At 33.5% G+C, this 13394-nt stretch overlaps 1 protein-coding gene across 1 annotated transcript; it reads right to left on the reverse strand.

Moving 5' to 3' along the window:
• Nucleotides 1-6509: 6509 nt before the first annotated feature.
• LOC116033047 lies at nt 6510-12069 on the reverse strand. Its single transcript, XM_031275804.1, has 4 exons — nt 11781-12069; nt 11367-11474; nt 10939-11286; nt 6510-6803 (listed from the first exon to the last, which is right to left on the reverse strand). The coding sequence occupies exons 1-4, from the start codon at nt 11868-11870 to the stop codon at nt 6510-6512; spliced, it is 840 nt and encodes a 279-aa protein (XP_031131664.1). The 5' UTR covers nt 11871-12069.
• Between the last annotated feature and the right edge of the window lie 1325 nt (nt 12070-13394).

Raw genomic sequence — 13394 nt, forward strand, 5'->3', positions numbered from 1 at the left:
CACACCACTCAATGTTACGAAATACACCACTCAATGTTAAGAAACACACCACAATGAAACACACCACAATGTTAAGAAACACACCACAGTGCATATTTGTGTGGTGTGTTTCTTAACATTGAGTGGTGTATTTCGTAACATTGAGTGGTGTGAACCGCACGGCCGCACGGGAGAGCACGGCCGCACCTGACCCTATATATATATATATATATATATATATGTATATATACATACATATATGTATATATATACATATATATACATATATGTATATATACGTATATATATATACACACATATATATATATGTACATATGTACACATATATATATATGTGTGTGTGTGTGTGTGTGTGTGTGTGTGTATATATATATATATATATATATATAGTCATGATCAGGTGCGGTCGTGCGGTTCACACCACTCAATGTTACGAAGTACTCCACTCAATGTTAAAGAAACACACCACACAAATATGCACTGTGGTGTGTTTCATTGTGGTGTGTTTCATTGTGTTTCAATGTGGTGTGTTTCTTAACATTGAGTGGTGTATTTCGTAACATTGAGTGGTGTATTTCGTAACATTGAGTGGTGTATGACCGCACGGCCGCACGGGAGAGCACGGCCGCACCTGAAATTATTTATATATATATATATATATATGTACATATATACATGCATATATATATATGTACATATATACATGCATATATATATATGTACATATATACACATATAGATTTCTATTCAAATGTGGTCACGCCTTCCCGTGCGGCTGTGCGGTTTACACCACTCAATGTTAAGAAATGCACCACTCAATGTTACGAAATGCACTACAATGAAAATGCATTTCTTAATATGAAATGCACCACTCAATATTATTTGTGTGGTGCATTTCTTAATATTGAGTGGTGCATTTCTTAACATTGAGTGGTGTAAACCGCAAGGCCGCATGGGAAGACATGGCCACACCTGAACATGACCCTACACACATATATATATATATATATATATATATGTACATACACACACACACAGATATATATATATATATATATAGCCAACGCATATAGTAACTACAGCACTTTATATTTGTGAAATTCTTGCTCTACCGTTGTTAATTATATGGAGCAGAAATACATACCGTTGGAAGGAAATCGTACGAATTTGGTTCAAACATCATGGGCAATGCTAGGACTCATGTACACTGGACATGTTAGTACTGTTTATTGAAATCCAGTAGTACGGTTTAATGTATACTCAGTACGGTTTAATGTATACTCAAGGAACAACTAATGTAATTAAGGGTATCTTTTATCCTATATATTTCCTTTGTTAACTAGGCTGAGAGGACTCCAACTCCTATACACAAAGCAGCTAAGTTATTATAAATCATTGCACAAATGGACGATGGAGATTTCCCTCAACAAGTAAGTCAACTATTTTAATTAAACTATTTACCTCCCTATGTATTTGTAATTCAAATATTAGAAAAATAATTTTTTTTTTCCTAATATTTATAGAAAGTAGCAATTTATAACTAACATAGGAATTGCTATTTTTCTTTAATTATATTTATCTCTTTCAAATGCTTCCCTAATATTATAAAAATATAACGAAGAAATTAGTGGAATCTGTATGAGGAATTGCATGTTGCATTATACTCTATATAGGAGTTACTTCCCATTGTGGGCATTGGCTGAGTATTGTAAACATCTGTAGACATCCAAAAGTCACTAAATCAAATCCTATTAAAAATATCATATGTGGAATTATGTATTCATTCGACCTATATCCTGTGGTTTTTTTTTTTTTTTTTTTGAAAACCCTATATCCTGTGGTTTACACTATGTTACTTTTATAAATAACACCCAATATTTGTACGGCATGAGTTTCATTTAAGAGCACTATATCGACTCCTATGTTACTTATAAATCATTTGAATGACTTTCATTAGTTGAATTAGAAAGACAATATGAGATGTACGATGTAATAAATAAAAAAAAAGTTATTATCATTTTGCGCTCTTAATTACTATCTTTGGAAGCATATGGTGCCATGGGGATTTTTTGCTTGATTAGTTAATAATGATTCTTGAAGCTATAAAAATCCTACCTAACCAGTGTTTAGGGTTTGTTGAGAAAAAAAAAAAATTCTGGCTCAAAATTGGTCTTACTATATGTCTATATGATCTCATAATTTTTGTTTCTCCCATAATTTGCTACATTCTTTCCCAATCATTCATTTCATATATTCTTTCCCTATCATTCATTTCATATATTCGTATAGACTTGATAGTTTGACTTCAAGAGGTAATTATGATCTTGAAATAGTATTGTGAATCTTGAGTGCAAGATACAACCTAATAGTCTACTTAGTTTTAAACAAGTAATTGCCATACCAATTGATTAATATAATTCATTTCGAAGAAAAGACATAATGAAATAAAGAAGAAAGTAAAACCAAGTACACAAGAAATGATCACACAGTTCGAAGCCAAGTCTCCTACGTCTGCGGGGCAATCCATATCTGCCCAATCCACTAGATGTTCACCAATGTTACACAAGGGGTTGTACACACAACTATAAGCCACTACAATGAACTATAACCTTCACAACATCCTACTTAGGATTGGTACGTGCATGTCATATTGAATTCCAAAAGTTGATGTAGAAAACCAAATCATCAATATAGAGACAAATTATAACAACATCACCGGAATTAGTGCTTTTGACATACAAAGTATGTTCATGAGGATATCTCATAAAACCACTTTCAATAAAATATGAGTCAATGCAACCATACCATGCCCTAGGCGCATGCTTTAAGCCATATAAAGTTTTACCTAAACCTGTACACTTTATTTTCCTCCCCTTTCGTCACAAATCTTGCAGGTTACTCAACATAGATTTCTTCTTCCAGAAAACAATCAAAAAAGCAGACTTGACATTCATTTGATGCAATTTCCAATCATTTTGAGCAGCAAGAGAAATAACCATTCGAACTGTATCAAGTCTACTTATTGGAGCAAAAACCTCAAAATAATCAATACTTAGTTTCTACTTGTAGCCCTCTGCTACCAATCGTGCTTTAAAACATTCAATTTCTCCATTGGACTTGTATTTCGTTCTATAAAGCCACTTTACTCCAATTGAATTTTTTCTAGGAGGTAACTCTGTTAACTCTCATGTGTCATTCTTTTCAATGGCACGAATCTCCTCATTCATAGCCTTAAGCCAATGAGTTTCTGTAGCAACCTCCTCAAAGGATAGAGGGTCACAATTTTCAAATATAGCAAATTGAACAATCTCTTCATCAGACAGATCATTATTATCATGTCCGAAGACATAATCCTACAAGCAAGCTGGTAAGTGGCGCTCGCGTTGAGATCGTCGAATTGAAGACTCTGGTTGTGAAGGAGACTGGACATTTTCTGGAATTGGTTGCTCATCAACAATATTTTCAACAACACGAACAACAACTGGCCTTTCATCCTTAGCTGACCAATCCCAGACACCATATTCATCAAAAGTGACATCACGACTTATAACAACCTTTTTAGTGTCAGGATTGTATAGTTTATAAGCATTTGAAGCATCACTATAACCCATGAATAACACTTCTCACATTTATCATCCAACTTCTTTCTCAATTGATCTAGCACATGTGCATATGCCAAACATTCAAAAACCATGAGATTTCTTATAGAGGGCCAATTTTCTTCCACTCCAAGCTTCCTCAAGTGTCTTATCACGAACACTTTTAGTTGGACACCTATTCAACACATAGACAGCACAAGCAACAGCTTCTGCCCAAAATGACTTAGGCAGATTTTTAGATTTTAACATGCAGCTCATCATATGCATGATAGATCTATTCTTCAATTCCTCTCAGCCACTCCATTTTGTTGTGGGGTGTATCTAGTTGTCATCTGGTGCTGAATACTATTTTCCTTCAGAAAATTATCACAAGCAATATACTATGTACCTCTATCAGTTCTCAAGATTTTAATTTCATAACCACTCTGCTTTTCAACAAAAGTCTTAAATTGTTTGAAAACATCACATGCATCAGACTTTTGCTTAAAAAAGTAAACTCATGTTTTCCTATTGAAACCATCAATGAAAGTAACAAAATACTTATAACCTCCATGTGAGGGAACCTCCAACGAATACAGGTCTGAGTGAATAATCTCCAACTGTTTTGTGGCTCTCCTTGACTTGCCCACGGGAAAGGGATCTCTATGTTTTTTCCCAATCAAACAAATCTCACAAATATGATTAGGGACATCCACAACAGGTAAATCAGAAACAAGTTTTTTTTTCTCGCTAGATATTGTAATCCATAGAAATGGAAATGTCCAAATCGCATATGACATAACTATTTATCATCACAAATTTCATAATTAAAGCAAACAAGAATTGCATGATTGATTTTCAAAGGAAATGGTCGATTTTTGGACATGTTTACCTTTGCAATCAAAACTCTCTTAGCATCTACAATGGTATAACACCCCTGAGTAATATTTATCTTATATCTGTTTTCTGACAACCACTAGTACAGAATTGACAAGAAATATAGGACCAGCTGCGTCCGGAGTTTTAACTCCGAACGCGCAAAGTGACGCGGTGGCATTTTTGTAATTAAAATGTCCAAATTTTAATTTTTTTTTTAAATGGACCAGCTATTATTATTTTTTTTTAAATGTGAATATATATATTTTTAGATCTAGATCTAATAAACCCTTCGCATTCGCAACTCCTCCGCTGTCCACCTTTATCGCCCATCGCTCTCCTTCGCAACTCCATCGCCCATCGCTCTCCAATCGCCATCGCTCCGTCGCCCAGCCGCCGTCCACCTCCATCGCCCAGCCGCCGTCCACCTCCATCGCCGCCGCCGCTGCAGACCTCCATCGCCTAACACGCTGCTAGCTTCTCGGCGCCGGACGAACTGCCGCACCTCCTCGCCGCTGGACGCCGCTGCCGCACTACCCCGCCGCCGGTCGCCCTCCTCCCCGTTTCGCCGCCCCGCGTTCGCCGCTGTCGGTCCCGTCTCCGATCAGGTACGTATCTATTTTGATTAATTATTTTATTTATTTTATTTATTTGTTTTATACATAATAAATATTTATTATTGTTAAATTTAATTTTGATTAATTATTGTGTATTATTGTATATATTAGTTATTAATATTGTGATAGTTGAATTAAAAAAATTGTGTATTATGTATATCTATATACTTGCTATTATATGTTTTATATGTAAATAGCTAGTTTTAATTAGTATTTTAAATTTTAAATTATTTAGTTAGTTTTAGTCGGTAAAATATTTAATTAATTTTTGGTAGTATTTTAAATTTCCAATTATTGAACTTGAGCCTATAAAGTGTCCAATAAGTAATAAGAAGCTAAGTAATTATAAAAAATTCAAGTAAATCAAATAATTATCAATAAAGTATATAATCAAAATTAACAAAGTGTCCAATAAATAAGAAATAATTAAAGTATATAAACAAAATTTGATTTGAAGTGTTATTTATTGTTGAAGTTTTGAAAACTTTGAAGTAGCTTTGAGATTTGAGATTTGTGAAGTTGTTTATATATGTTGTTGGATAGATGTTGAATAGATTATTGTTTTTGAGAATTTATTAGCTTTGAGATTTGTGAAGTTGGTGTGGTTTGATGGGTATGTGTTGAGAACTGGACAGGAATTGTAAATGCTACAGAAAATTATTTGGGGTGCACAGCAAAATAAATATCATATTAAAAAAAATTAGCTGCGTCCGGAACTGGGCACGCAGTTCCGGCCCAGTTCCGGACGCACCTGCTTTTTATTTAAAAACATTAATGTCAGCTGCGTCCTGAACTGCCCAGTTCCGGACGCAGCTGATAATTTTTTTTAAAAAAAAAATAAAAATCTAGTTGCGTCCGGAACTGGGCAGTTCCGGACGCAGATAGTCCAAAACTCTAGACGTAGATGCCTGTTTCTGTACTAGTGAACTGCCCTCATACTCAACAAATTTTGGTGTAGTTCAGGAACATAGAACACATCAGATATAAAATTGTGAGTACCATTCTTCAACTGAATAGAGATTTTACCTTTGCCAAAATTGGCACTTTTGACTTATTGCCAAATGTTACTTCAGACCGGACTGATTCATCTAGTTTGGAAAACAATTCTTTCTTCCCACACATATGGTTATTACATCCAGTATCCAAGAACCATATGTTTTCGTCTGTAAAAACTATTAATGGCCAAAATTAAGGCTTCAGAAATCTCACCAGACTTTTTAGTAATGTTTGCTTGATTTCCACGATTGTCTTCATTATACCAGCAATTTGCAATCTTATGCCCATACTTGCCACAATTGTAGAAATGAAATGGAAATTTACCTTGTTTGGTATTACCTCCACCTCTTCCTTGGTTGGAGCTACCACATCCTCCTCCTGTGTTGGAGTTACCACGTCCTCCTCCTTGGTTGAAGTTACCACGAACTCTTCCACTAAATCCTCATCTTCCTCTTCCACGACCTCTACCAGATCCTCCATCTCTTTGATTAGTGCCAGTCATATTAAGGGTGACTTGGCTCTTCAAAGCTTCTTCTGCTAGTGGTTCTGATTTTGACTCAATCTTGTCAATATGACTTTCTATCATACATTTTAGCTCTGCAACTGATAAGAGCTCTGTTTTGTGTGACTCTGTTATTGAAGCCACCACATAGTCATACTTCATCGGCATAGTTCGAACAACTTTTTCAACCACTACACCATCTTCAATCCTATCTTCATATAACCTCTTATTCACCTGATCAATAAGACGAGTGAAATACGTATCTACTATTTTTGTAGAAGTCATCTAACAATGATCATACAACCTTCTCAACGACTGCAACTTAGACTTCTGTGCCCGATCGACTCCTTTCTGTGTGACACCTTTAGGATGTCCCAAGCTTGCTTTTCTGTTTGAGCACGAGTTAATTGCCCAAAAATAGAGTAATCAACACCTTGGTGAATTGTCCCAACGCCAATTGATCTCGCCGTATAGTGGTTGCATCAGCTCCTTCTTGTAGACCGGGATCAACAAAGCTCCAAAGATTTTGAGCTTTCAAATGTAGTGTGATCACCATAATTTTGTTGCCATATTTAACTATGAGAAATATCTCGGAATTGGAAGGTTAACTGGCTCTGATATCAAATGTAAGATATATTTAATATAATATATCTATAATTGAGAAGAGGGAGAGAAATAAGAATTGTTATTGCGTTGCTACACTGATGATACAAAAACAATAATAACGAAGCCTATTTATAGTGAAAGGATTATAACAAAGAATGCTAAAATTTTGGTAATGTAATCATATGTACTGCTTCATGCTCCAGACACCGTCCATGTAACCACGTATCACACACCTCACATAGTACACCTCTCATTCCCATACTTTGTCTAAATTATTACTTGGTTTAATATTTTTTATTATTATTATTACTTGGTTTAATATTTATTATTATTATTATTATTATTATTATTATTAGAGTTAATACCACAAACGGTCCTCTAACTACTGGGGTAGTACTGTACTCCTTTTAGTCCTTAACTTTCAATTCGACCACAAATGGTCCTCTGACTTTCATTTTTGACCACAAATAGTCCTCCATTAAAATTTCTGTTAAATAGGTGTTAAATCTAGGGGTATTGTTGTCAAATTGATGTATATAATGATCATAAAATAAAAATGTTTAGAATATTTTCACCAACAAGCATAATTGAAACAATAACAAATATAAATACTGCTAAATAAAAAATAATACACCTTATATCTCGTAATTTTGCATACAAAATGAAGATTTAATATTAAAGCTATATGTTTTGATTTAACCAACAGATTAAATGGAAGAATTTTTTTTCAAAAACCTTGTTTCCATCATTTTCTTGGTTGTTCATACATGGCCGATTAATAGTTTTCACTCTTCATTAATCAATCAAACATTTTGTATGGGACATAACTAAAGGTCCCCACAATTGAATTAATATAAATCAATTATAAATTGCGAACATTAATCATGGATTTTTATTTAATTTGTTCATTTATGTAATTTGTCACGTCCATTTTGTTTTTATATTTATTAACTTAATGTTTATTAATGTTAGAAATTAATTATGTTGTCATATAATTATCAAAAAGAATAATCATAATAATATTAATCAATTTGACGATATTACCCCTAGATTTAACACCTATTTAATATAAATTTTAACAGAGGACTATTTGTGGTCAAAAATGAAAGTCAGAGGACCATTTGTGGTCGAATTGAAAGTCGATGACTAAAATGAGTAGTAGCCCAATAGTCAGAGGACCATCTGTGGTATTAACTCTTATTATTATTATTATTATTATTATTATTATTATTATAACTCTCTATTTTATTAGTTCTTCATATTAACACATTTTGCGAATTTTCTAAAGGATCGTGTTGGTAAGCACTCGAAGTATGTGTAGTATTACTCTTAACTTTTGCTACCGAAGGTTGTTCTATCCTTAACCCTAAAAACCTAGGGTGAGGTGGAAAAAATAATTAATTTTCCTTTTCTTTGTTTTTCATCATGGGTTGCAAGCTTGCAATCAGCATCATCGTATTGTATTTTTATAATTTTAGTATTATTTATTTATTTATTAAAAAATATATTAATTTATTATTGTGATGGGAAAGTGCGACTAGGGCAGGTATAGCAATTTGTCCCGTTCTCGATGGGGATGCGAGTTCCCCGCCACGGCGGGGACAGATATGGGAAAAATATTTGGGAAATGGGGACGGGACAGGAAATGTATGTAATTTTCTGTCGGGGATGGGGATATCCCTCCCCGCCCTGCCCCGTCCAATCCCGAATTATTATTATAATTAAAATTAATTATAAATAAATAAATAAATAAATATATATATATATATATATATATATTAAAATCTTAATTTTTAAAATTAAATTTACACTAATTTAAGAATTTGACTAAGAATCCGTCCCCGCCTAATTTCCCACGGGGACGGAGATGGGAACTATTTTCAATTTCCCGCCACAGATGGGAACGTGGACATGGACGTGGAGTATACTGCCCGTCCCGCCCCGCCCCGTTGCCATCTCTAAGTGCGACCGCTTTTGTTACTGAGTGATTATTGTAAAGATGTGTTAAAAATAGCTAAGGAATTATAAATTTGATGATAAAAAAGTATGGCTCACTTTTAAAAGTGAAAAAATATTGCATCGATAAGGATAAGTTCTACTAAATGGATTTTTAAATTCTATTCCATCACTGTTACTCCCCTGACAAACATTGATATGTTTTCTTCATTCATCGGGTCCTAATAAAAATGTTTACATCGTAAATTTGTGTGAAAGAGTAAAAAGTGGGTAGATTTTAAAAATTCAAGCAGTATTTTTCGATAAGGATAGCCTAAGAGTCAAAAAAAAAAAAGAAGGCTGCGATAATACTTCACTGATCAGTACGCACGCAAGTCGCATTCAAATCGTTTTTTCAATTAACGTATTCTACCTAAAGTCAAAAAAGAAGGCTGAGCTAGCTGATAAATATCACTTTTTGGTAGATAAACTGTCTGCTTTCATTTTATTGCGCTGCAACCAATTTGGTAGGTTGTGAATTGATACTCCATATATAATAACGGTACACAGCAAGTACATAACCTGTCTGCTTTCACGTGTCACGTTATTATTTGATACATCATATTTTTGGATTATTTCTGATAGTATGCATTAGATAAATTTCACTCTATATAAAAGAGCGTTGACAAGAATTGAATTTGTGATCTTTATATACGAGAATCATACTTTACTCACTTCATCACCCTTTTCAAAAAAAAAATTTCATGTACATTAGATATAATGGTACATAACATACATGTCTGCCTTCATTTTATATATATATATATATATATATATATATATATATATATATATATAAATGTTTAGATATAAGTAAATAATATAAATATTTATTTTTTAAAGATGAAGTGCTTAGATAATTAAGTATGTATGTTTAACTTCATGTAACAATATCGCATGGGTGGCATACTAGTTTGAAAAAAGGTCATAGTCAAAGAACAATTTTGAGAATTAACTCATATAAATAATGAACCCTCAAGTTGTACGTTTTCATGCTGTTATTAATATCTCAATTCTCAAAAAATGCAGCAACTGCCTTTAAGCAAGTAACTTATGGTGTATTTGGAAAGCAGGAAAAATGATTGGTTGCACTACAAGAAAAATCGCGAATTGCGACGGACAAATTCCGTCGCGAATGGGCCAAATTCCGTCGCGAATCCCGGATTGCGACGGAATTGCGACGGAATCTATTCCGTCGTCTATTGCCTTGTCGTATTTCGACAAACGACGGAATAATTCCGTCGCCAAATTCTGCGACGGAATTGGCGACGGAAATAGGTGTCGCGAATTGGCAACCGATATATTCCGTCGCAATTTTGTCGCAATTTGGCAACGGAAATTATTCCGTCGCCATATCCGAAACAAATATTCCGTCGCCATATTTTTGTTCCGTCGCAAATACCGTTGCAAAAACACGACGGAATTATTTTCCGTCGCGATTTGGTCGTAGTTATTATTACAAATATTCCGTCGCAAAATTTATATTCTGTCGCGATTCCGTCGCAATTTTTGAATTATTTTTAAAATTTTTTAATATAAAATTAATATTAATATTTTAAATAGTAATGTCTGTTTTTAAATTATTAATAGAAAACTACAATAATATAAAAGACTATTAATTGTAAAATAATATATAACATAATTTAAAAATATTAGCAATCCACATTAACTTCAAGTATCAATACATTATCAATCCACATTTAATACATAATAATACTAAATTCAAGTCTAAACAACAATGTAATAGTCTTGAAAAACAACAATCCACATGGAAATCAATTGGTTTGAGATGGAGGTGATGATGAAGTACCCGCTCTCCCGCCATCAGATCAATAGCATCAAGTCGTTGTTGCATAACGAGAATAGTAGCCTTCAAACTCTGAATTTCATCTTGTACATTTGTAGAAGTAGCATTGTCGGGTGGTTGAAATGTTGGAGTCATATTGCAGGAAGTGTTATCACTAGATTGACCATTAACAACAGAACATCCATATGAACCAAGTCCATAAATTCTTCTTTTCTTGTCATGTCCACCAACCGCATCATAGTATAACTGATTATCATCCACTTGCTCCCCATTTTGTGTCAACAACTCCCTTTGTGATTCAACTTGTTCCTAAAATATGTAAGAAAGTTTAAAACAAAATATATGTGAAGTTATATATATTTTAAAAACTAAAAATAAATTAAACTTACATGAATTTGTTTGGCCTTTTCAACTATGAATGTTTGCCCATCATGTTGTTTTGTATGTGTATGCTTGAACAGTTCATAATATGATGGATAATGACCCAATAGTCCTTCCTACAAATTATATTTAATAATTAATAAAATAAAGAAAGAAGTAAGAAAAAAATTCGGCAGAGTTCCCTTTATAAATAGGACCATCTCCCTGTTCAATATATAATACAATTCAATTATAATCTCAAACATCAATTCAATAAACACAATAAAACACAATCACAATGATTTTTATTTACACCTTAATAAAATTTTAAACCAACACAATAACACATAATTGATTTTAACACAATAAATACGTATTATGATTTTCCACCAATACAATAACACATACATAATTTATAACTTAAATAATTCAAATGAACTTACAAGTTGAGCTGCAACTTTTACGTGAGGTGTTGATCCTGTGGTATGGGTAGATTGAGCAACTCCATTTAAAACTCCTCCACGTCTATGCATTCCAGAAAATTATCTTGGTATGTTTGGTTCATTTTCCGAAAATCACAGCAAAATTACAACAAAATCAAAATAAAATCACAATAAAATAACAAAGAATCAGAGATAACAAAATAACTGCTCGGAAACCAATCGGCCAAATTGGTGTCGCATCGGAAACCAGTGTAGCAATCGGCCAAATTGGTGTCGCATCGGAAACCAGTGTAGCAATAGGAAAATTATTGAATGCAGAGTAACAACAGTGTTGAATTTTAAAAACAAAAGGTATAATAATGTCTAATTTCACTGTAACTTTGATCTATAATAAAGCATTGAGTATTAATGAGGCTGCCTATATACTGACATATTTATTATCTGAACAAATGCAGTACCTGGCATTAAGTATAGAGGAAAATTATTGAATGCAGTTATGCGGAGTAGTAACAGTGTTGAAGTTTAAAAACAAAAGATATAATGTCTAATTTCAGTGTAACTTTGATCAAGAATATATATATATATATATATATATATATATATATATATATATATATATATATATATATATAGAATATTAATCAAATGCGGCTGTGTTGTTAGGTGCGGTCGTGTGGCCAAGCGTGCACCATTCGATTGTGCTGATCCGACGGTGGTTGTGATATATTAGGATTTAGGAAGTTTAATTCGCGTAACTTAAGTGGGGGCTTTATGGTAATTGTAAGTGGGGAAGGTAATGTTAGGATACAGAATGCACCAATAAACGTATTATTAAAACACATCATTCTACGTTATAAAATGCACCACTGAACAAATTAAAACACACCATTCCCCACCATACCGAAATACACCACTCAATTCAAATGCACCAACAAAATCAAAACACACCATTATACGTTATAAAATACACCAGTTCTCAGATTAAAACACACCACTTAACCACCACACACGAAATGCAAATACTCGTAAAATTCACCACCATGTGTATTAAAACACACCATTCTACGTTATAAAATGCACCACTGAACAAATTAAAACACACCATTCCCCACCATACCGAAATACACCACTCAATTCAAATGCACCAACAAAATTAAAACACACCACTATACGTTATAAAATGCACCAGTTCTCAGATTAAAAAACACCACTTAACCACCACACACCAAATACACAAACTATTGCGAATTGTACCAATATTATCTCAAATATGAACCAGATTAATGTTGATAATGCACAGACTATTGCGAATTACTCCATTCTCGTTCCTCTGTTGAAGTGTCTTGCTTGGAAAGCTTCGCGGTTAATATAGCGCCTTGGAATCGTGAACGAGCATGTCGTGGTGAGTTGAGTGGGGTCTTGAATCGTAGTAAACTAACAAGTATACCCCTCCTTCGCGTTAATAATGTTCAGCGCTCTTTTTTTATTTTGGATCAACCTGATGCGTTGGATTAAATAATCTAATGGTGTAGAACAGGCCACATGACCGCACACAAGACCAAGGCCGCACCGGATGCCTCCTCTATATATATATATATATATATATATATATAT

Source organism: Ipomoea triloba, chromosome 10 (genome assembly GCF_003576645.1).
Source record: "Ipomoea triloba cultivar NCNSP0323 chromosome 10, ASM357664v1".
Classification (NCBI taxonomy): Eukaryota; Viridiplantae; Streptophyta; class Magnoliopsida; order Solanales; family Convolvulaceae; genus Ipomoea; species Ipomoea triloba.

Coding starts and splice junctions, on each gene's coding strand:
- LOC116033047 (XM_031275804.1), bottom strand. CDS start 11,870: ATGCATAGACGTGGAGGAGTTTTAAATGGAGTTGCTCAATCTACCCAT. Junction 11,475..11,780: donor TAAAAGTTGCAGCTCAACTT/GTAAGTTCATTT, acceptor TATAATTTGTAG/GAAGGACTATTGGGTCATTA. Junction 11,287..11,366: donor AAAAGGCCAAACAAATTCAT/GTAAGTTTAATT, acceptor TACATATTTTAG/GAACAAGTTGAATCACAAAG.